This window comes from Eublepharis macularius, chromosome 18 (genome assembly GCF_028583425.1).
Source record: "Eublepharis macularius isolate TG4126 chromosome 18, MPM_Emac_v1.0, whole genome shotgun sequence".
Classification (NCBI taxonomy): Eukaryota; Metazoa; Chordata; class Lepidosauria; order Squamata; family Eublepharidae; genus Eublepharis; species Eublepharis macularius.
The window spans coordinates 33,671,094-33,696,019 of NC_072807.1; the positions used below are offsets into that span (position 1 = coordinate 33,671,094).

The following is a 24,926-nucleotide window of genomic DNA, read 5'->3' on the forward strand; positions in this document are numbered from 1 at the left end:
ATTAATGTGTGTTGAAAGTGACTAATGTGTGCTGTACATGCTCAACATGCCCTGACCTGGATAGCCCAGGTGAGCCTGGTCTCATCAGATCTCAGAAGCTAAGCAGGGTTGGCCTTGGTTAGTAATTGGATGAGAGACCTCCAACGAAGATTAGGGCTGCAGAGGCAGGCAATAGCAAACCACCTCTGTTAGTCTCTTGCCATGGCAACCCCACCAGGGGTTGCCATAAGTCAGCTATGACTTGAGGGCACTCTCTACCAAGACACATGCTCAACAAAAATGACTAACTTCAGCTGATGGCCTCCTAATAATAATAACAATAATAATAACAACTCCATTTTCCCATTCAGTCAAGGGCATCATCCTGAAAAGTGATTCTGGTCCTGGAGCGTTCTTTGCCCGCACAAACTCTCTCTCTTTTTCTGTTTCTTCTTTTTCTTGTTTTATTTATCAAAGTATAGGCTTCCTAGGAGCACTAGCTCATGCAGGTTTACTCAGGAGGAAGCCTCAGTGACTTCAATCTAACAGAGATGTGGGGGTGGGAGAAGTAACAAGAAAAAGCAGCGGTAGAAAACATTCTTAAGAAAGGAGAACCGCTGGAATTAAAGAATTAAGAAAAGTGAAAAGTAGGAATTAAAACGTATTTGGCTGCACTGAAGCCAGTTTCTTATGAAGCAACAGAGAAGCTCACAACATCCCTTCTTGAAATTATGTGTTCCAATCATTATTAGAGGGAGGGTATAGGGAGAAAAGGCTGTTTCTTGCCCCACTTATACACATATGTGATTCCCCCCTCCAACCCAAAGACATGCATACGAGAGAATAAGAATTGCTGTCTATTGCTTTCTTCCAAGGCGCACAGGATAGCATTCATGAGTTCCCCAATCATTTCATCCTTACAACAACTCTGTAAGGCAGCTAAAGCCAAGAGTAAGCAACTGGCCGAAAAGGAGCTTTATGGCTGAGAGGTGGAATTGCCCAACAGTTATTTCCTGACCAGGGAGCTCAAAGTGGTGTACCCGATTCTCTTTTCTATTTTCCTTCCCACAAATACACCACGACACACTAAGTACAGTATAGTGGTCAGAGTGTCAGGCTAACACCTGGCAGACCTGCGTTCGAATCCCCCTCTGCCATGGAAGTTTGCTGGGTGACCTTGGGCAGGTTGCACACTCAGCCTAAACTTCCTTGTAGGATGAAAACGGAGTAGAGGAGAACAATGCAAGCTGCTAGAGGTCCCCAGGCAAGGTGTAGGTAAAGGTAAAGGGAGTCCCCGGTGCAAGCACCGAGTCATTACTGACCCATGGGGGGACACTGCATCACTACGTTTTCTTGGCAGACTTTTTACGGGGTGGTTTGCCATTGCCTTCCCCAGTCATCTACACTTTACCCCCAGGAAACTGGGTACTCATTTTACCGACCTCGGAAGGATAGAAGGCTGAGTCAACCTTGAGCCGGCTACCTGAACCCGACTTCCTCCAGGATCGAACTCAGGTCATGAGCAGAGCTTGGGCTGCAGTACTGCCGCTTACCACTCTGCGCGATGGGGCTCTAGGCAAGGTGAAAATGAAGTAAATATAATGAAGTGAGACCCACCAGTCAGCTTCATGGCAGAGTGGGAATTCAAAGCTGCCTCTCCCACAACTCCCCTCTTCACTGTAACTACTACACCATGCTGTCTAGGGTGCAGAATATGGACCACACAGCCAGCACTGACCCCACCTACCTTAGCAATGGCCCTCCAACCTCTTCCTTCAAGGGCTTGCCGGCAGTGGAATGAATCCTGGCCTCTGTGCACTTCTCCCCAATCCCCCACACCTGTCTTGGCTCCACCCAGCCAGCCTCTTGCCAGTTCTAGATCCTAGCCTCTTTTCATTGTTCTCTCCCAGAATGAATGAAACCCGCTGCCCCTGGGCAAATATTTGTCTTTGGTTTATGGGTATGGAGGGGGGGTGGGATTGTGTATGTATGCATATAGTTATAAAAGGAATAAGGATGTTATCACTTGCTTTATACTGCCCTTGTAGAACTCATAATTCTGTATAAGAAAGATGCATGGCTAGATCAAAGGGTTGCCAAGCTGGGCAGTTTGTGGTGATTTGGGGGTGAAGGCAGGGTAGGCTGGAGTTTGGGGAGAAGGAGCTCAGCATGATGAGATGCCATAGCCCACCCTCAAAAGCTGCCGTTTCCTCCAGGGGAACCGGTAGAGTTGCCAGCTCCATGTTGTGAAATTCCCGGAGATATGTGGGCTGGAGCTTGGCGAGGGTGGAGAGGGATCTCAGAGGGGTATAATGCTGTAGATTCCACCCTCCAAAGCAGCCATTTTCTCCAGGGGAACTAATCTTTATGGCCTGAACACATGGCTTTTTTTCAGCTGGAATGCGGTGGAATGGAGTTCCGGAACCTCTTAAAAATAGTCACATGTCTGGTGGCTCCGCCCCCTGATCTCCAGACAGAGGGGAGTTGAGATTGCCCTCCACACCATGCAGTGGGGAGGGCAATCTCAACTCCCCTCTGTCTGGAGATCAGGGGGCGGGGCCACCAGCCATGTGACCATTTTCTCCCTGGGCAACCCACTGAGTTCCACCACCTTTTTCCAGGGAAAAAAGCCCTGCCTGGACATCAGTTGTAATTCCAGATCTCCAGCCACCCCCTGGAGGCTGGCAACCCTAGGAACCGGTCTCTGTTGTCTGGAGTCCAACTGTAATTCTGGCGGAACTCCAGGACTCTCCTGGAGGCTGGCATCCCTACAATACAGGATATCATCTTTTGCCTCATTTTTAAAAAATGAAGAAAAATAAACTAAGGGATCTTTGATTTCTTTTTGCGATGATTACTTGGCCAGTTCAGTTTCTCATTGCAAGGGGGGCATTGAGTTGCATCCCGAAATACCAGCAGTCATGCTATGCAGTTCTCAGTCTGTTCACACACGCAAATAATACCCATAAACTAGGCCTGCCAGCTCCATGCTGGGAAATGCCTGGAGATTTTGAGGGTGGAGTTTGGGGAAGGGAGAGGCCCTACCGGGAATAATAATATACTTTACTATATTATAGTAAACTATATGATAGTATAATGCTATATATATTATACATTGTATATAGTATACTATAATATAGTATTATAGATAATATCTCTACTTAATATATAGCATAATATAAGTATATTATAATACTATATTATACTACACCATCGAGTACACCCTCCCAAACTGCCATTTTCTCTGAGATCTGGAAATCAATCATAATTCTAGGAGATCTCCAGCCTCCACGTCGAGGTTGGCATCCAAAAGCCCTCCCCATCCGCACGTGCTACCGTCGCGCGCCCACTCCTGTTTTCAAACTCGCGGCCGCTCACCTCATTGGTTGCCGCGGGTTAAGACCACGCCCCTCGATTTCCTTTATTTGGGAAAGGGCGGAACTCTGTGACATCATTCCGTCCTTTCTATTAGAGAGCGGGAGCCCCGCCTGCCAGAACTGCAATTCCCAGGCTGCTGTGCGGCGCACCGTAAGGCGCAGTTGAAATTTTTTTTCCCTACCGGCGTGGCCGCCTCGCCGGTTAGACATGTAAAGCTTCGTTCCCGCTGAAACTACAGGCCCCGGCATGCCTCGCGCGGGAGCGCCCAAGCGTTTCCGGCTGGCGGAGAGTGTCGGTTGTCAACATCCAGGTACGGTCGTTGCTTCTTTGAGGGGGGCAATACTAGGAAGGCTTGTTCTCTCCCCCCCCCCTTGTCTCTATGGTTTCCTCCTGGCTTGGCTTTTTGTCTCTTTGGGCTAGACCATTAGTTACCCTGAGCGGGAGGAAGAGCAAAGGATGGGCTGGATGGCCTAGTAGGGAGATCCTGGCCTCTAAAAATGGGCTTCTCTGCCCAAAGGCCTATGCCTAGAGATGGCCCAGGCCTCTGTGTATTTCTAGGCCTCTTTGTTGTTTTTATCTTTCCTCTGCCAGTTCTGGGCTTGGAAATTCTAGGAGATTTGGGGAGGGTGGGGTTTGGGGAAGAGAGCTCAGCAGGGTTGTCATACCATGGAGTCCATCCTCCAAAGCAGCCATTTTCTCCTGGGCAACTGATTCCTGTAGTCTGGAGCGCAGTTATAACTCTGGGAGATCTCCACCTGGAGATTGGCAACCTCACATCCTCCAAATCATGATTTCATGGCTGCTGTTGTGTGGCTGACTCATTATATTTTCTTCCTGCCCTTCTTCCAAGGAGCTCAGGACAAGGGGTGTGATTTGCTCCCTTAGCATGGTCACCTCTGGGTTGTGAAATTCCTGAAGATGTGGGGGAGGTGGGATTTGGGGAGGAGAGGGGCCCATACTGGGTATATTGCCATAGGTTTTACCCTCCAGAACTGCTGTTTTCTCCAGGCAAACTAATCTCTGTCCTCTGGAGATAGGTTGCAATTCCATGAGACATCCAGGACTCACCTGGAGATTGGCAACCCTACTCCTGCACACCTTTAATAAGATAGAGGGAGGTGGAGACAGAGGGAGTGTGTCAGGCCCCAGGTCACCTAGTGAGCAAATGTTGATGTGTTTGTGCATTAGGTTGTTGTGTGCCCTACAAAGTGAGACTCAAGGCAGGCTACACAGGGAAAGGTTAATTCTGTTTTTAAAAGTCCACTGAATTCTTTGGTTCTTATTTATTTACACCCTGCTTTTCTCCCCAAATGGGGACCCCAAGTAGCTTACAACATGCTCCCTCTCTCCATTGACTATTTTTCTTTGCTGGACTTTTTTGGCCCATCCCCATGTGATTCTCACCATCATTTTATCCCCGCAAGAGTCCTGAGAACTAAGTTAGGCTGTGAGAGGGAGACTGCCCCAAAGTCACATAAAGTTTCGATGCAAGTAGGGTTTTGAACCCAATACCCCTCAGTCCTTCTCTGACACTCTAACCACTGCACTTCTGGCTCTTATGAATGTTGTCTCAACAGAGCATGCTAACAAAGCTGGTCATTGTTGTTCCTCTGTTGTATAATTTTCCATTGTATAGATATCTGAAACTTCAAGACAGCATGGTGTAGTAGTTACAATTGGCCTAGGATCTGAGAACCCCTGGTCCAAATTCCAGCTCTGCCATAGAAGTTTGCTAATTGACCTTGGGCCAGTCACATTCACTCAGCCTAAGCTACCTCACAGGTTGTTGGGAGGATAAAAACAGGAGGAAGCCACTTCTCTCCATTGGAGAGAAAAACCGGTTACAAATAAATAACTCTTGGGTACACCTAATAAAGGTAAGTTCTGCTCCTCCAGGTATATGTTGGATTAATTTTGGCTTGTGGTGGTGAGGGAGGCTCTTGACCTTATAATGGGAATGCCAGTATTCTATCTCTTGGAAGTATTGTAAGAGTTGAGTTTAAAAAACACTTTAAAAAACTTAAAAGTAGGAATAAGAAGTCACAATGAATTGCAGTTCCTAGCCGTTGGGACCCATAGATCTTTTGTGTGCGTGTATATGTGTGTGCGTGCCCTCTAATTATGGCCCTTGTCTTCGGTGCTCTTTCTATATCTGAGGCTCTAATTTTATTTATTTAATGTACTGATAGTCTGCCTTTCTCACTAAGGCTCAAAGGGGATGACAAATTTAAGAACACAGTGGAATAAAGAACAAGACCGGGGCTTTTTTTCAGTGGGAACGCGGGGGAACGGAGTTCCGGAACCTCTTGAAAATGGTCACATGGCTGGTGGCCCCGCACAGCACGGAGGGCAATCTAAACTCCCCTCTGTCTGGAGATCAGGGGGCGGGGCCACCAGGCATGTGACCATTTTCTCCCTGGGCAACCCACTGAGTTCCACCACCTCTTCCCCCCCCCAAAAGCCCTGAACAAGACTATAAGATTATTTGTAAACAACGCAACAGCTGGAATTGCAAATATTCAGTGCAGTATGAACAAGCTGGTACATGGAAGAAACTTTGCTCTTTAATTTGGTAGGAAGGAGGGCTAACGTCTCCTAGGCATCTTGCAAGGCAGTCGACGCAGTCAACATTCACCTGTCTCCTTCCTTGTCTTTGGTTCCCTTTACAGATTCCGCCTGGAACTCAGATTGGGGCCTCACCGAATCCAGCCCGCCCAGCCTAGACGCGGACGCCATGTCTGTTTCCGAGTGTTACATTGCAGTGAAGCTGGCAGACCAGCCCCTGGCTCCGAAATCCATCCTGCGTCTGCCAGAAACTGAACTGGGGGAATGCCCCTTGGGCGGCTGCAGCATCTCCTACTTGAAACAGCTCATCACCGGGAAGCTCCAGGAATCTGTCCCCGACCCGGAACTCATCGGTGAGCTATTTTAAAGTGTATTGGATCTGTTGAGCCCATAACGCTCTGCCATGCGCTGTCACAGGGGATGGGGACTGGGTAAGATTGGACCAAAACCTTGTTACAGGAACAGGGACAGAGCGTCAAAGATTTGACACTTGCAATGGCTGTTGAGTACTTCCGCCGCCTCTGGAGTGTCCCGCCACTCCTCTACAAAATAATATTAACTGCCCTTATAGAAGTGAGAGAGATTAGTGCCTCACCCAGAGCAGTGAACAAGTTCAGCATTGTTATTATCCCCACAATACAGCTGGGGAGCTGGGGCTGAGAGGAGGGGCTTACTCAAGGCCTCCTGCTGAGCTCATGGCAGGAGTGGGATTCGAACCAGCAGAGTGCTGATTTGCAGCCCAACCACTTCACCACTACGCTACAGCAGCCAAGTGTAAAACGGTTCAGTGATCTTAACCCTTTGGGAGGGACAATTTGCATACCGCCCCCCACTTTCTGGTTTGTCAAAGAGCCCCCCCCCCTTGCTACTGAATCTCTAAAAGAGGGGCTCGGAAGAAGAGATATATATCAACCTTCCATCTAAAGCAGGAAAGGCTCAGAAGCCCAAAACAAGTAAGACTTGTGAGTGTTAAATTAAGCCAGGAAATGTATTTTCATCGTGGTTCCTAAATTCTGGATTCTTCCCCCATTTCCCCTCATCTGTTTGTCTTTGTATGTACTTTAAAAAATCTGTTCCCATGCTCCTTTAGTGTAGATACTTGTGTTCCTTCGAGATATTCTCTTGAGACTTTGGCAAATGATTTTATTTATTTATTTAGCTTATTTATAGCCTGCCTTGCTCACTGAAATTCAAGGCAAATTACAGAGTACAGGAAGAAGGGCAGTAATCATACTGTATAGGACAATGAATGGATTCTGCAATAGGGCTGGGAGTACGTATATGAACCCAACGAGCAACAATGAATATGATGTATAAGAATGATGCAATTGAACAACACAATAGTTTGGTGTAGTGGTTAAGAGCAGCAGGACTCTCATCTGGAAAACTGGGTTTGATTCCTCACTCCTCCGCTTGAAGCCAGCTGGGTGACCTTGAGTCAGTCACAGCTTCTAGGAGCTCTGTCAGCCCCTCCACCTCACAGGATGTTTTACTGTTGAGATAATAATGGCATACTTTGTAAATCGCTCTGAGTGGGTGTTAAGTCATCCTGAAGGGCGGTATATAAATCAAATGTTATTAGGCCTAGGAACACAAAATTAAATGACAGTGTAAATGGCTAACTGCCCAGGCCGGGTCTTCTCTGGCATATGTGCTGAAAGGAAATGTGTCCCACCCCTTTGGGGGGAATTTCACTCCTCCACAGTGGCCCAAACTAACAGGTTTAAGGAACTGGGTCAGTTGCACATACCAGGCGAGAGGTTATTGCATCTGACAGCTTGAAGACTCTCGGTATTGGCCTGGCATTTGTATTTAGAACAACAGAGGGGGGAGCAAACCAACACAGCACATCAAGGGTTGTGCTCTTGCAATGTGGTACAGCTCAAAGAACTGAGCGGGTGGCTGGCCTCCTGGATTCCTTGGTGTGTTATCCTGCGCTATAAGCCTGAACTGTCTTTCAGATCTCATCTATTGTGGCCGGAAGTTGCGAGATGACCAGACCCTAGAATTTTATGGCATCCAGTCCGGTTCCACGGTCCACGTCCTCCGCAAGTCTTGGCCCGAGCCGGATCAGAAACCAGGTAAGGGGTGTGGTGGTTGGCACTGCATGCATCTCTGTGTGTGCAGTATTACTGATACTTTACAACTGTGCTGGACCATTTGTGCTTTTCTTTGCTCTTTTCTCCCCCCAAAACAAAACCACCCTTTACTCCATCTCTGCCTGCTTCCTCCTCAAGTGCAGGCCCTTATCTGAGAGATCCAGGACACCATTTCTGGTCTTGACAGCCCAGTCTTTGATGGCTGTTCTGCTATACAAAGGAAACAGCAACAGTGTTCAAACTAAAAAGTCTTTGGATTTCATTGTAGCTTCTCCCACATCTTTAAGCCTGTCTTTGGAGCCTTTCCAGAAGGCTGCGCTCAATTTCCATTCTGAAGGACTGCAAAACATGCACATGAGAGCCTTCATGCCAACCTATCCATGTCCTATGTGCACCTTTGACTTTCATGGCGATGGACGTAGGATTTACTTGGGATTTTTTTTTTGCCTTTCTTTTCTCCAGAGCCAGTGGATAAAGTGGCTGCTGTACGAGAATTCCGGGTTCTGCATACCGCCTTGCACAGCAGTCCGGTCTTCCGAGATTCGGTGGGTATGGCTGAATCCGCCCCTCTTGAGCCAATTCTCTCCTTTACACAGAGGGGGCAGGAAGAGTCCATTTAGAACATTCGCTGGGTTCCCCAAATACTGATCGCGTTTGCATTTCCCCTGCAGGTCTTTAAGATGCTGGGGAATAAGGAGTCTTTAGATCAAATCATTGTTGCTACGCCTGGGCTGAACAGCGACCCGATCGCTTTGGGTGAGTCAGGGGTGGAGGGGTCTGGTGAAGAAAGCAAAGATTTGCCTGCCCTTGTTTTTATATTATATGGGGCCAAGGATTGAAGCAAAGGTTCACTTCTCTTTTTTGCTTGCCGAGTTTTATGGTGGTCTTATTTGTGCCAAGGGAACCTACCTCACGGGAGGCAGAGTGTTCATCAACTTGCTTCATTTACGTCTTGGGCCAGCTAAAGGATTCAATTCTTGGTTAAGTGGGAGAATAGATTGTGATGCCTGGCTACAACATGACTTTTAACCCACTCCGTGTATGTTTACTCAGGGCCAAGCTACACATGACGAATGACACTTGAACGGCAAGTGGATTGAGTGGAGGGCAAGTGAACAGGGAGAAATACACTTGCTGTTCAAGTGTCATTCGTCATGTGTAGCTTGGCCCTCAGACACCAGTCCTACTTTGTTCAAAGGAGTTCTTCCTAGATAAGTGTTCTTCCTAGAAATTGGTGTGATACACCTTTATGGAGATAGCTTAGCATTTTGCCTCTTTTGGTAAATAGACCTCTAAAATTCCTCTCTGAGAGACAGAGTGTGTGTAGGACAGGGTTATTCTGTGTCTAGAAAATCAAATTTGCAAACACAGTAAATGATGTAGATACATTTTAGAATGGAGGAAGAGAGAACTGGGGGTGATATTGTACGCACACAAGGAAAAAGAGAAAGGCAAGTCTCATACAAAAATGAGGTTAAGGCATAGAATAAGGTTTGCTCTGATCTCTGAAAGCCACCTTTCTCAAGTTTGAGTTGCAATGCAAATCTGATTTTTTTTTTCTTCTCTGTGTGGGAAAGGAGAGAAAGCATAATTAACCAGACTTCATCATATAAGACCATCCCATCCAGATTAGCGTATCACTGATTTGCCTTTTAATTTTTTTCCTTTTCTGGATGACATTACCGATTGCAATCAATAAGTGAGAAAAGTCTTTTGTGTCTTACAGGGGTCTTACAGGATAAAGACCTTTTTTCTGTCTTTGCTGATCCAGCCATGTTGGACACGTAAGTCTGAATTTCAATGCCTCGCGTCATGACCCAGGTGACGTTTGTAATCGAATAATGTCTGGTCCCTTTTTAGTAACAAAGCGGCCTGGGTCTCTAGTTCTCCATGGCCAAACCCCCCCAGAATGTCCTCTTGCCTGGTCTTCCGAACCTTTCACATACAGCTGGTAGATATTGGATTTGTCCCAAAGGGCTAAAACCCAAATTAGGTACTGGCTGAATCTTTGGGTATCCTGGGGCAAATTTGTCTGCACTTCCTGACTCCCAGTACTCAACTTTTATACCAATCAGGACTTCCTTTCCCCCCTAATTATTTTGATTCCCCCCTCCAGCTGCTGTATTAGTAGGACCGAGTCATTACTGACCCATGGCGGGGACATCGCATCACGATGTTTTCTTGGCAGACTTTTAGTTATGGGGTGGTTTGCCATTGCCTTCCCCAGTCATCTACACTTTACCCCCAGGAAACTGGGTACTCATTTTACCGACCTCGGAAGGATGGAAGGCTGAGTCAACCTTGAACCAGCTATCTGAAACCGGCTTCGGCCAGGATCGAACTCAGGGTTCGATCCTGAGTTTAGGGTTTAGAGAGTATGGAATGTGGATTTCATTAAATAATTCCTGTCTCCCTCACTCTGATTTGAACATGGGTACGCTTCTGCCTCACAAGTTAAGGACATTGTGAGGAAGTCAAAACACCCTGATCCCAAAATCTTACTGACTTTAATAGAACTGACTTCTGCACAAGTCTAGTTTGGATTTTTGTTAAAACTCGGTCATTCTAGCGCCAACTCTATGATGCAGGAAGACTTGCATAGAATGCAAGTCACTAAATTGCAATGGTGGTTGCAACTTGACTATTCTTTTGATAGAACAGCAATCTGTAAATGTTTGCATGTGAATAAATCAACTGCTTGCCCCTTAACCAGTGAAATTCTGCCCCTTCTCACCTTCTGGCATCTTTTCACCGGACATAGCCTCACACAGCCATGTGCCGGTCTTTGCAAGCCACCAGGACTAGAAGCTTGCTTTTAGAACCCTGGGTCATGATGGTTCGGCCGACTTGGCTCCCATAACGTGTCTGTTCTCTCTTCCTTGCTAGGCTTATCCCAGCTCATCCTGCTTTGGTGAATGCCATTATCCTGGTTTTGCACTCGGTGGCGGGCAGCACGCCCTTGCCCACCCCCGAGACCTCCTCACGAAGCATGCCATCTAGCTCTTACCGTGACATGCCGGGTGAGTGAGGCACTCCGGATTTGCCCAAGGACCCCAGGCAGCTTGCTACCCTCGCTTTCCCTTGTTGTGGCAACAGATGTTCAGCACTGCACGGAGCTACGATGAATGCTCAATGGTTTACAGAATGGGGCTCATTCCCAGCTCATGGCAGTTGTTATTTCCAGCACCTTTCTGAATCCAGAGAGATGGAAAGTGCTGTCTTTCCAGTTTGGTGTAGTGGTTAAGAGCACGGGACTCTAATCTGGAGAGCTGGGTTTGATTCCCCACTTCTCCACTTGAAGCCAGCTGGGTGACCTTGGGCTAGTCACAGTTCTCTGGAGTTCTCTCAGCCCCACCCACCTCACAGGGTGTTTGTTATGGGGATAATAATAACATACTTTGTAAACCGCTCTGTGTGGGCATTAAGTTGTCCTGAAGGGCGGTATATAAATCGGTTGTTGTTGTTATAGCAGTGTGGTGCAGGAGAGGTTACAGCAGAATTGGCAGAAATCCCTCTGTCCAGCTCCAGCCCAAGCTCTTGCTCCCTTCTTGAACTTTTGTTCTGAGATGCTGGAATTCTAAACCCAGAGTTTGAGCTCCTTTGCTCAGTAAGGTAGACATCTAATGGGACCTGGATTTGGAAGAAACCAGGTTTCATGGTGGTCTCATCTCTTTTGGGCAGGTGGTTTCTTGTTCGAAGGTCTCTCCGATGATGAAGATGACTTCCATCAGGTAATGCGAGGCGCCAAGAGGTGGATGGGTGTCTCTTGGAACATTTCAGCCGCTTCAGGCTTACTATTTTCAGTTCTGTAATCCTAGCCCCACTCTGTGGCTTTGTTTGTTAGAGAGCGTTTGCTGTTTGTTTGAATGGGTCTTTTGTGTTTTGTAATATGCCTTGAGTCTTGGTGAGAAAGGCGGGCTACAGATGAAGGTGGTGATGATAATTTCAGGGAAGGTCTAAAGCCAGGAAATGGACTCTTTTCCTAACAGAGTACCAGGACCACTCCTTCCAGCAGTACATCTGGCTCCCGCCCTGCCTCCCTCGGTTACACTGGGGCAGCAGGTCCCCGGCCCATCACACAGAGCGAATTGGCGACGGCCCTGGCGCTGGCCAGCACCCCTGAGAGCAGCTCGCACACTCCTACTCCAGGGACACAGGTAAAGGAGGAGCGGGGGCTGTACAGCTGACAGATGCCCTTTCAAGTCGGGAGAGAGAGAAAGAGAAAAGGGATACTTGTTGAGAAATCTCTCCAGAAAGAAGCAATGTATTAGGGAGCTGTGGCGCATGTTCTGGGCACCCCACTTTCAGAAAGAAGTAGACAAAACGGAATGGGTTCAGAAGTGGGTGACGAAGGTGCCTAGGGGTCTGGGAAACAAATCCTTTGATGCGGGTCCAGCCCTGAGAAGAGAAGGCTGATGAGGTGATGTGTCTGTGCTGTGCAAATACCTAAAGGGCTGTCCAGTGGAAGAGGGCAAAGATTTCTTGGCTGCTCCAGCAAGCACGTCTGGATCAAATAGATTTAAGTTAGGAGGAGGGTAGATTTTCATTGAATGTTAGGAGGAATCTCCTAATGGTAAGAGCAGTATGCCAATGGAACCACTTACCTGCTCTGTCTCTTGCCTAAGATCTTAAAGCACCCCTGAGAGTGGACAGCCCTCCACTAGGGATCGTCTGCTTTTGAATCTCCTCCATCGAGCAGGTGGTTGGAATGGATGGCCTCTACAGTCCTTCCAAGACTGTTAATCAGCAAATGTCTTCTCCTCTGTCCAGGGACATTCTTCAGGCACATCGCCGATGTCCTCCAGCGTCCAGTCAGGAACTCCCATCACCAATGACCTCTTCAGCCAGGCCCTGCAGCACGCCCTACAGGCTTCCGGGCAGCCAAACCTGCAGGTCAGTTACCTGGACTATAGCCAAGACAGCCTCAGAGTTGACGGTCTTGCATCCATTGCACAGACATCTCCCTAGCATGAAACAGCATGGGAAATAATGCTTTTGGGGTGCAAGTGTGAGTAAGTGAGAGACATGGTGGCTTATAGGACAGTTATCTCAATAACTAGTAGTTTGGATTGGGGTTGCAGAACTGTCCGAGAATAGATCTCGAAACAGGTGGTCTTAAATAAAGTATTCTGTCCATGTGCAATTGGCCACTATAAACACTGATCCAGAGGAATTAGCCGTGTTAGTCAGTATTCGCAAAATAGTAAAGCGCCCAGTAGCACCTTTAAGACTAACCAACTTTATTGTAGCATAAGCTTTCGAGAGCCACAGTTCTCTTTGTCAGATGCATCTGATGAAGAGAGCAGTGGTTCTCGAAAGCTTATGCTACCATAAAGTTGGTTAGTCTTAAAGGTGCTACTAGACTCTTTACTGTTATAAACACTGAGTATACGGGAAGGGCTCTATTATCTTCCCACAGGGGCTAGGTTAGACCGGACAGCAACTCATCCAGAGCTGCCCCGTAACCTTCGGTGGTGGGGGGTGGGTGGGAATTTGGGCCCAGTTCTCCTGGCCTCCACCCCATTCCCCGTCTCCCCCATGCTCAGTTCTGCCCAAGGGTAACTGCAGCCCCTTTTTGCTTCCTCTTGCCCGCAGAGCCAGTGGCAGCCGCAGCTGCAGCAACTGAGAGACATGGGGATTCACGATGACGAGCTCAGCCTTCGAGCGCTGCAGGCCACCGGAGGGGACATCCAAGCTGCCCTGGAGCTCATCTTTGCAGGAGGAGCCCCCTAACGGGTCCGCCTTTTCAGGGAAGGCGTGGAAACTTGGGAGGTTATTTTATTTTGTAGCATCTGATCTCTACGACCCGAGTACTAGTCTTTGGATATTTTATCACCTGTTGCCAGTCCTCACTGTCTCCCTTGCACGATCCCCCCTTACCTTCTTCTTATCTGAATAGATCCTGTGGCAGACTGGCTGAAAAAAAAACCCTGTGGTGAGCACTGAGCCCACAATGACATTTTTGCATGTAGGGATTTTTCATGGCAGCTGAGAAGGGCCAAAAGCTATCCTAGACTTGAGAGCTGCAGGCTAGCATCCGGCTCTGAAGACCCATTCTGGAGAAATCGACAGCCGTTCCTCAGCTTAGAAGCTTAATCCTCTTTTGAATCAACTGTTCTGTTCCTGCGGCTTTCTGAGGCTCTGTCCAGGTTTGCATGGCTGTATGTGATTTCATTAAAGGTCTCCTTCGCCAGTTGTCCAGGGTTTTTTTTTTAAGAGTTTGAGATGGTGATGCTTTGATATACATAAACAGACTAATTCCAGGTGCACTCAGATGTCAGGTGGGTTTAGCTGGTGGTACCACAGCCATCTTTTAGGAAGAAGCGTGGGTTAGGGGAGAGAGAACAGAGTGAGATAGGTGTGGGGGGGGTTACCTTTAGCTACGATTGTAATGTAAAAAGTGGGTCCCTGGTTAGTGTTAGATGTGGGCTGTGAAAATGGAATTGTAGTGTAATATTTATAGTGTTGTATTAGGACTTGGGAATCCTGTTTTTGAAAATTCCACTAAACTGACGCTTCTCTGGGTGATTGTACCTAGTGGCAAGGTAGTAGTTAGAGCACTGGGAAAACCTCCGTTCAAATCCCTACATTGCCCTGAAGGTCACCCGGTAATCTTCACCTACTTGACAGGTTGTTTTGAGGATAAATGAGGGTGGGGAGCCCTATATATTGCCCTGTACAGAGTGGAGGAGGTAAAAATAAATGGCCATAACAGAAACGTTGCTGGCTACTAGAAAAGATATTTTGAGCCAGCAGGGGGTGCCCTTGCTACAGTGTTGAATTTCTGTCCCAGCAGAATTCCCCGAGGAATGGGTATATGTGAGATACAGAGAGAGACACACACACATTTTTTTCGTTACAATATTCTGAGCTCTTTTTCTACTTCAAAAATCCTAAAATTTTTGAATCCAAAAATCCCAAAAAAGTCCTAAAATTTCTTTTAATTAAAAGGAGTTGTTTAACCAGGTGTTTTCATACTCAAAATGTTCTGTAAGGGAAAAACCCAGGCATGCATTTTTTTTTTCAAAGTTCATCATTTTAACACATTAGTGACGTTACCAATTTTCTACTTCCTTTCCTCGGAAAAATGGGGCGTGCTAACCAAAACAGGCGTACTCCTGAAAAAAATACTTTGTTTACTTAGGTCAGTAAAAGCAATGAGGTAATACACTCCTCGCCCAGTGAAAGGGGTAAGTATCACCAGTTACCGAGACAGCAGTGCAGTCCTAGGCAGAGTTACACCCTTGTAAAGTCCATTGAAGACGAGGAGGTTTGGAAGGCTGCGACTGCTTACGATTCCACCGATGATTTGGTACTCTGGAAATAGCAAACCAAATATTGCAGAGCGGTCAATTGCTCATGCAATGTGTCATTCACGGGAAGTCTTTAAAGTTCTTAATATTGTTTGGTATGACCTCAACAGGAATATGAAAACATTCAGGCAATTTTAAACCTTTTAGGAAATATGAGAAATAGCTCCACTGAGTAATTTGCTGTTCTAGTGAAGAAACCAAACACCAAGCTGGGATTTTGGAGGTTGTTGGAAAATTTAGGAGTAATTTACTCTGAAGTCCGTTACTCAGAAGCCCTGTTACCTGTTTTTGAACCCAGAGCTGAGGCCTGGAAAAAGCGCCTCTGAACATGTTCAGAACATATTTGTGAGTCGCTGGCATTCATACACTTGGGGTTAGGAAGCACTTCCATATCAGAAGACATAGCTTTTAAAAAGAATTTTTAGCCTTTTGTTTATTTTAAGTAAACTATTGGGAAAGAAAAGATAAATCTTCATACGCTTGTAAATCAGGCAGAAAGCCAGATGTTAACAGACCGAACTTTTTTCTACTACCTGAACCTGGCGGCTTGCAATCTCTGCCTACAGCATTGCTTAAAATTCTCTTTTCCACCCTAATTGCTAATTTTCTGTTCTCGGAATATCTGCCCGGCCTGGTCTAAAATTAACACTGTGGAACTGTGATGAAAGTGGGAAAATCGGGCTGCAATCCTTGGAGTGAGCCCCATTTAATAAAACGAGACTTACTTCTGAGAGGAGCTGCTTTGGCATGCTGTTTATCCAGCAATAAACCACAAAGCATGGTCAAGATTGCCAGAACATCCGCTCCATGCACACAGTTTGTAGCGTAAGTTTCCAGGCCTCTGAGATGTGACTGAGTCTATGCTAGAAACAACACGAGTAGGATATACAGTGATAAATACAGACATACTAGGTGGTTTTCAAGAGCTGAGACACGATTTCCTGCACGCAAGGCGCTTCCAGGACATCCTAAACATTGACCTCAAGGGCAGAACGGCAGAATAGAAAATGACAGATGGAGGGGGGGGAAACCATTAACAAAAGTGGTTGCATCCTTAATTGAACCCCGAAGGGGTTTTATTGGATGGGTGTGAGCTTCCATAAGCAATATTTCTACTGCAGAAGCCTGAATCATCCAGCGAGCTGCCCAGTCCTTCCCAGAAAATTGCTGTTTTTCGAAAGGTGCAAGCGGAGTCTTTTTTTAAAAAGAACCTTAACAATCAATCTGGCTTCTGGTATCATTAATATATCAAAGTAACATTGCATGTTTTTGGCAGTAATGCCGTAAGCCCAAGACTCTGGGGCACGTTTTAAGTATGTCATCAAAATGGGGTCCCTGCAAGATTGTTTAATCCGTAGTTCAAAATTATGTAACTGCATTTTTAAAAAACTGGAATAGAAACCTTTTGTGAGGAGGATGGTTTTAGATGGGTAGCCGTATTGGTCTGCAGTAGAACAGCAGGATTTGAGTCCAGTGGCAACTTAAAGAGACCAACAAGATTTTCATGATACTTTTAGGTGGGTTTTGGCCTGCAGTTGGAACAGCGTAATTTCAGTCTGGGGTGCCTCAGAGACCAATAAGCTTTTCAGGGCGTAAGCTTTCGAGAGTCAGAGCTCCCTTCTCCAGACACCAGACATCTGAAGAAGGGAGCTCTTGAAAATCTTGTGGGTCTCTAAGGGGCTGCTGGACTCGAATCCGCTTTTGTGACAGTGAGAACTTCCCCTTGCTTAAAGGTAATGGTAGTCCCCTGTGCAAGCACCGAATCATTACTGACCTATAGGGGGACATCACATCACGACGTTTTCTTGGCAGACTTTTTACAGGGTGGTTTGCCGTTGCCTTCCCCAGTCATTTACACTTTACTCCCAGGAAACTGGGTACTCATTTTACCAACCTCGGAAGGATGGAAGGCTGAGTCAACCTTGAGCAGGTTATTTGAACCCAGCTTCCGCCAGGATCGAACTCAGGTCGTGAGCAGAGCTTGGGCTGCAGTACTGCACCTTACCACTCTGCGCCACGGGGCTCCCCTTGCTTACATGCATTCAAAGAGGGCCTTTTCTGATGTGGACTGGGACTGTTGTTTGGTCAATGTGGGATGACGCTTTTTATGGTTCTGTTCTTTTAGTGCTGGACCGCTTGCATGCAACATATCTTTGGGAACCATCTTGGATGCATTGAAGCAGTAGCTAGAAATATTTCTAATCAATTAACGGAGCCTCTGGTCCATAAACAAGGGGAAACCCTATCGGGTTGGGAGCGTAAGCACAGGACGGTGCTAGGCCTAGCTGCCTAGATCCAGGCTGCATGTTGCTTTTCTCTTACCTTGGGAAGGGGAGGGAGGGAATATCCGAACTCGCTTCTGGAATTGGAACAGATTTGCACCAATTAACCAGTGAGGCTTTTTCATGGATGGAGCTAAAGAAGATCACTCAGTAACAATCGATTGCAAATCGAAGTACTGTTAAAGGGAGCAGGCTGTAGATTACAGGTGGGGTACCATCTTCATGAGCTTAAGGTCCTGGGTTCAATTCCTAACCTTTCCGCTTTGAGGATTTCAGGTAGGGAGGGGTTTGGAATCTCTCTCTCTGCCGGAGACCATAGAGAACGGCTTTCAGCCAGTGTCTGTCTCACTGTGTCCCTGGTAGAAGAGCTGTCGGACTTAGAATGATAGCTTCAGGCCCCTGGTCGACACCCATTTTTACAGGCCAACCCATGTCCCTAGCTAGTGCCCATCAAACCAGGTTTGTTAACCACCGTTTGTCTTAAATATGGTTCTTTTGTGGGTGATGTCTGAATGCAGACATTCGAGATGGTGGCCCTGCTTTTGATCAGGCCTTTTAATCATTTCCTTTCCCCCAGGCCATGCTTGCATATCAAATGATGGATTTCAGCTCTTGGAGGGCGGCGCCATTTGAAGCATCTGAGCACGGGGCTTTTGGCTGGGAATGTCTAAGAGCTAAACCGCATGAAAGGAATTACAAGAGGACGCTCAAGTGAGGGGAGACGCAATGTTAGTTGGGAAGTGTAGTTTGAATTTCACCTCTCTTTACAGAGCTGGCAAAGATCGCTCTTCAGAGGGTTTGTTAATTTCATCTCTCTAGAGAGCCAGCAAAGATGGTTCCACAGAGGGTTTATTAATGATTGACAGGGCCTTAGGGGAGGCAAAGAGGAAATTAACACACCCTCTGAAGAACCATCTTTACCTGCTCTGTAGAGAGGGGAAATTAACAAACTGAGGAGTGATCTTTGCCGGCTCTATAGAGAGAAAGATGAAATTCAAACTACGCTTCCCAACTAACATTGTGTCCCCCTTCACTTGAGCATCCTCGTGTAATTCGTGTTGTGTGGTTTAGTTCTAAGTCAACCCTGTTCCTCGTGTCAGCTGTCACTCTTCAGTGGAAAAGTTTTATTTCCCACTTCTGTTCTTCCTGGCACCAATGACGATGAAGGGTGGGTCAGCCAGATGTTCTTGGAAATTAACTTGGACCTTTTGCCACCCACCCTGGGTGTGGAACCCTGGGGCTGCTGCCCTTATGGTGGTAGCCAAGGCATGTTTTTTTTCTTGACCTTGTTTCAAGAGCTTCCCACACTGTGACCGGAGCATGCCTCAAAAAAATGCTGTTTATAGCGTTCTTTCGAAAAACCCCACTAAAAAAGCAATTTACTGCCAGAGCCAGCCATAATGAAAACAGGTTGTGAGGTCACCATTTCCATGAATGTGGTGAGTGCATGCTGGATTAGACACCGAGCTAAAATGTTACAGAAAGGAAGCAAAGATTTAGCCAACCTGGGACACAGTGTATTGGCTTCTTATACTCAACTTTTCTGGGGCAGGGGGGAATCCCCTGTCCATCAAGAGAGTTTTACTAGCAGTGACGGGAAAAGGTTAAAATTGATAACATCTCCATAACTCTTAATTGCTAGATGAATTACTAAGCACATGGAGCCAGATTTTAGGAAGTTGGTAAAAATAGTCCCTTTCCACTGCCTATCTTATCAGTCTAGTAAAGAAACAAGAAACTAGTAGGATTTATCTTGTTTGTTACCCTCTGGAATATCCTTTCAGTCATGTGGATAAAACCATCTAATAAACTGGACTATCGAATCAATTGGGGAGGACAAGAAAAAGAAAAACATTAGAGCCGCAGACTAACTGATCATAAAATCATAGTCTTTAGAAGTGGGACCTTTTTTTAAACTTACCCTACTGGTAGGGACCTCTTTGTGAAGCAGTTCTATACTACTCCCCCCACCACAACATAGCATATAAGAATCTCTCACCTGTTTAACGCAGAATATGTTCCTATTTTATTTTCCATTGTTAGCATTCGCCTTGAAACTTGCCAAGTGACCCTGGGCAAGTCTATTCTGTCTCTCAAAACAAAAGTCCAGCAGCTCCTTAAAGACTAACATTTATTTCGACAAGAGCTTTAATGAGGCAGAGCTCACTTCTTCAGATATCATTTTTGGAATTCTTATCTGGAAAATTACAGAAAAGGGGGGCAGAGATGGGTTTGGTTGTAAATCCCCTCATAAATCTTCCAAGTGTAATTCTCCATGTAAGGACTAGAGTGGAATTGGTCCTTACACATAGTGGATGGTGAAAAGGTCAGGAGTACACATAAAGTAGCGAAGTAGGATAAATAAAAACTGATCTGGAAGAAGCTGTCTGGAGTTTGAGAAAAATGATCGCAAGTACAAGGTTACAGCATAATAAAATATATAAGGAAGAGCTGATTAAAGTTTCTAAAGAATGGATCCCATAGAACTTAGAAACTGTAGTGAATAAGGAACCCTCAGTTTCTTTCCCTCAGTTCATCCTACATCATGGTTGTTGTGGGGATAAAATGGAGGAGGGGGAGAAGTAGGTACCTGAACTCCAATGAGGAAGGGAGGAATCAAGAGGCAATAATAAATGATCAGTTAGTTTGCCTCCTGGCTAAGGGGGAGTGCACATGACTTGCCCACAAAGCTTTGCTTTACAAAGCTTTGCGGGCTGCTGTAGCACAGTGGTTAAGTGGTTCAGCTGTGAATCAGCACTCTACTGGTTCGAATCCCACTACTGCCATGAGCTCAGCAGGTGGCCTTGGGTAAACCACTCCTCTTAGCCCCAGCTGTATTGTGGGGATAATATAACACTAACTTGTTCACTGCTTTGGGTGAGGCACCAATCTGTCTAGAAGAGAGGTATATCAGTGCAGTTATCATCATCATCATTATTATGCACAATAATCTGAAGAAGTGAGCTGTGACTCACGAAAGCTCATACCCTACCACAAATTTTGTTAGTCTTAAAGGCGTTACTTGGACTCTTGCTCTTTTCCACTGCTACAGACTAATGAACATGGCTACCCATCTTGACTTAAGCACAAGAATGCTTGTAAAGTTCCCAACACAATTGTTGCAGTGAGTTTTTTTGAGTGACAACCATTCTCTTTGCCTCTTATCAGCCAACACAGGACAAGGGAAAGAGTTGTGTAAGTTCAGCACTCCAGCTTTACACCCTTGTTCACTGGGCTTTACTGCTGAAACTGGCACGCACAATTATTTACCCAGCCTCAAAAATCACAAAGCCCCTAATGCAGTGCAACTGTGACTGAGTGAACCTTCAGACACAACAACTTTTGCACTCATGACTTAAGGAATGTCACTGATGACTGGATTCTTTGGATGCTGATGAAATTCAGTTGCACTGTTAGTTTCCTGCTCAAGATCAGGAAATTAAAACTGCCGTGTGGAAGTTCTCTAGTGAGCTTTGCATATTCCCAGTCACGTAGTCATCAAGCCCACGGTTTGATTTCTGGAAAGCCACTTGATCTTCCCCCTCACACTTAATGCAAGAATAAATTCTACAAGGATGTCCTCTAAAGTACTCCAGAACCGCCCCCCCCCCCTTCCTAATGCAAATGATGTGGTGGAGCGTGGAATCCATCTCATTGCTGCCCATAGTCAAAACTTCCTGTATTTAAAGATCCTCAGACCTATTAACATTTACGACCCATTAGTTTCTTTTTCTCTTGGCAATCCTTTCTTAAGATGAAAGAGCAAGGAAAGGGCCACATTAACTCCTAGAGCGTTTACGTTTACTAGGAGAGGTCCTCTTCCCTAATAAACAGTTTGGATTTCCTCTGTATAGAGATAAGTGCGGAATTGCAAAATATAAGTGGAAGATATGGGTTTAAGATTGCCTCCTTCAGATGCAAACTGCCTGGTCTCCATAACTCATAAGAAGACTCTTTTCCCGGCAGAAGACTGCCCACGTTGAAGAGGAAAACGACTAGCTTAATTAATGCCTGTAAATGTTAGAGAAACCCAGCCCAGGAAGCCACAAACAAGATGAGGACTCTAGATTCACCTGCCCAGTCAGAGCACTGGTTCAGCCCAGGCGACAGTTGCCATCCTCCAGATGGTGGCTGGAGAGCTCCCCGTCTTCCCAGGCCACAGAAAGCAGCTCACTTGGAGAAAATGGCTGTTTTGGAAGGTGGACTCTATGGCATTGTACCCCACAGAGGTCCCTCACCTTCACAAACTCCGCCCTCCCCAGGCTCCATCCCTAAAAACTCCAGGAATTAGGCAACCCAAAGCTGGCAACTCTAAAGTTTACTTTAAGTCGGCCCTTGAAATTAGTCTGGGTTAGGGCAGCTTTGAGTCTATAAAGCAAACAGCTATTCTTTTTTAAAACTGGAGGAAGAAAATATTCAGATCTCAAGCAATAATGCGCCAGAATCCAAGCCTTTGACCTGCCCACCTATGATTTCTCCTTCTGATACATTTCTTTTTCAAAATCACTCTCACCTTTTGGTTAAACCACATGAGATGTTGGTGTTCGAGGACTAGAATTCTCTACATCTTATCTTATTTGGGACCTAGAGCCAAGCTACAAGTGACGCCTTACACAGGTTGGACGCTTGTCAGCTTCCCTCAAGATTTGATGGGAAATGTAGGCCTCCTGGTTTTACAGCTTGGCTCTCCATTACAGCTGCAAGACCAGGACGCCTACATTTCCCATCAAAACTTGAGGGAAGCTGATAAGTGTCCAACCTGTGTCAGGCGTCACTTGTAGCTTGGCTCCCAGTAAGCAGAACATTTGAGATCTGGGCAACTGTGTGGGGGCGAGAAGGGGGTGAACTCTTCTCTCCACTCATTTCTTTAAGCCTTGTTAAAGACAAGTGCCCACAATATCCTTTTCTCCTCCTTTGATAGCTTAAAATCAAAAGAGGTGGATTGTTTTCAACCAGGGTAAAAAAACCCTCATTACCTATTGCCACAGCCCCAATATACATTGAGGCCCCTCTGGAGCAAAACACTACAGGTTATTCCAATCACACCATTTCTCCATCATGCTCGTTCAACCTTGATACTACTTGAGCAATGCTGGAAAAGTCTTTTTTTTTTTGCCCACTGTTCCTGTAAACAAGTGTTCTTACTCCCCCTTGCTAGGTAATGCCCCATTTGGCTTCTAATGCATCATTTAAAATTAATCTCCAGGTTTCTTAATAAAGCAACTACCATCTTTGTCCCCCACTGGCTGCCTTTTCAGAGGAGGTTGAAGTCGGTTCCCGGTTCCTTATTCATAAATCCAACCACAGATTTTGAGGATATTTATAAAGCATTGCATCCCCAAATAATTTTTGGACCACCTTTGCCCTCCAAGTGGACTGTGCTTTAATGATAAGCTATATCACCAGATTAAGCGGAGTGCCATAGGATCTCTGGTAATTCACCAACACAGAAGGGGGGTATTTAGCTTCCAACAGATACAACAACAAAACTAGAAAAGCACGCCCAAGACGGAAAGAATTTCAACCATGAACAATAATGAAAATGTGAATACAATATTTCATCAAGGTTATACGTTGCTGTACAAAAGTTGAACGTTTCAATACAACATCCATAGGACACACAAAATTAAGGCAGTATACATATATGTCAAATGAATGTCAATTGCTGAGAAAATAATTTGTCCAAATACAATCAATAAGCTTCCCAAGTACGCGTGGTAAGATTGAGTACGCTGTGCGCCAAGGGGCAGACACCTATGAAGCTGCTACAAGGCAAGGCTTGAGCTGCTGCGAGAGAAGGCAACGAGCGTCAGCCGGCAAAAAAATTCTTTTTTCTCGTTTCAGACGGAGGGTCCTTCTTCAGGCCACCATATATCACAAAATCAAATCAACAATTCATTTTCCAACAAGTCATATCCGTGTGTGTCGAGGTGAGGACCTCACCTCGACACACACGGATATGACTTGTTGGAAAATGAATTGTTGATTTGATTTTGTGATATATGGTGGCCTGAAGAAGGACCCTCCGTCTGAAACGAGAAAAAAGAATTTTTTTGCCGGCTGACGCTCGTTGCCTTCTCTCGCAGCAGCTCAAGCCTTGCCTTGTAGCAGCTTCATAGGTGTCTGCCCCTTGGCGCACAGCGTACTCAATCTTACCACGCGTACTTGGGAAGCTTATTGATTGTATTTGGACAAATTATTTTCTCAGCAATTGACATTCATTTGACATATATGTATACTGCCTTAATTTTGTGTGTCCTATGGATGTTGTATTGAAACGTTCAACTTTTGTACAGCAACGTATAACCTTGATGAAATATTGTATTCACATTTTCATTATTGTTCATGGTTGAAATTCTTTCCGTCTTGGGCGTGCTTTTCTAGTTTTGTTGTTGTATAGGATCTCTGGTGGCACCAGAAAGCGCCAATTTGTATATGGGAGAATCGGAACATTATTTTCATATGTTCAACAGATAATAAACCCATTCTTTAGTAATATATTTATATGGTGGTAATATATAGGTTTTTTAAATTACAGAATGGTGATCAGAGTATGTTGGTAGAACTTCATAACTGGATGGGTGAATAGGATGAGATGTTGAATTTGAATTTCGTGCAGACAGAAAACAGATTAAATTTTTGGATGCCGTGATTATAAAGGGGGATGAAAAACTGTGGACAGATGTATGCAAAAAAACAACGGATAGAAATTCCCCTTTGAGATATGACAGTTGTCACCCGAAAAACACAAGAGCAATTTATTATATAGCCAGTTTCTTGGGCTTAGGAGAAATTGTACTAGAATTTATGACTTCAAAAGGGAAGCTTCTATCCTTAAACAAAATTTGGCCCCGAAGGGGGTTATCCACATCAGATACTGCGAACAGCCCATTTTAAGGCTGTTTACTTTTGAGTAAGAAAACTTAAATGAGTGGAGAATTACATATAGCTTAACATTTAATAGTGTAAGTGCTGGACTAAAAAAAGGATCTATAGAAATTAACATATATTACAGTACATCTCCAAATGTGGTAAAAAAAATTAAATGTTTAATATGAAAGATCAGTGGGTACACAGTAATACTTAAAAGTCTGTTAGGTCTCTACAAGTTCTACCAGGATCAAGCCTTCCCCTGGTCATTATCTTTGCATGAAACAATGTGTAAAAAAAATGTGAAAATATATACATATACCTGAGTTCAACAAGGTATAGTTCCAGTCAGACTAGATGTTGGAGGTGTGAAAATGCAGATTTCAACATAAAAGCAGTATTAATTTTTAAAGGGCGGGCACTCCTTTAATTAAACATTT

At 45.5% G+C, this 24,926-nt stretch overlaps 1 protein-coding gene across 2 annotated transcripts; it reads left to right on the top strand.

Annotated features, from left to right (window-relative positions):
- The first annotated feature begins 3,525 nt into the window (after positions 1–3,525).
- UBL7 (ubiquitin like 7) lies at positions 3,526–14,218 on the top strand. 2 transcript variants are annotated; one of them, XM_055002677.1, is made up of 11 exons: positions 3,526–3,667; positions 6,027–6,275; positions 7,884–8,003; positions 8,484–8,566; positions 8,693–8,777; positions 9,748–9,805; positions 10,908–11,041; positions 11,703–11,752; positions 12,011–12,178; positions 12,792–12,914; positions 13,617–14,218. In XM_055002677.1, the coding sequence occupies exons 1-11, from the start codon at positions 3,604–3,606 to the stop codon at positions 13,752–13,754; spliced, it is 1,272 nt and encodes a 423-aa protein (XP_054858652.1). In that variant the 5' UTR covers positions 3,526–3,603; the 3' UTR covers positions 13,755–14,218. The 2 variants fall into 2 exon arrangements, with proteins under 2 accessions (XP_054858652.1, XP_054858653.1); XM_055002678.1 differs by lacking the exon at positions 3,526–3,667 and adding an exon at positions 5,012–5,234.
- The last annotated feature ends 10,708 nt before the right edge of the window (positions 14,219–24,926 follow it).

Bases quoted from the DNA above. Each gene is read 5' to 3' on its own strand.
- UBL7 (XM_055002677.1), top strand. From the start codon at position 3,604: ATGCCTCGCGCGGGAGCGCCCAAGCGTTTCCGGCTGGCGGAGAGTGTC. The intron at 3,668-6,026 runs GTACGGTCGTTG...TTCCCTTTACAG, and splicing joins TGTCGGTTGTCAACATCCAG to ATTCCGCCTGGAACTCAGAT. The intron at 11,753-12,010 runs GTAATGCGAGGC...TTTTCCTAACAG, and splicing joins ATGAAGATGACTTCCATCAG to AGTACCAGGACCACTCCTTC.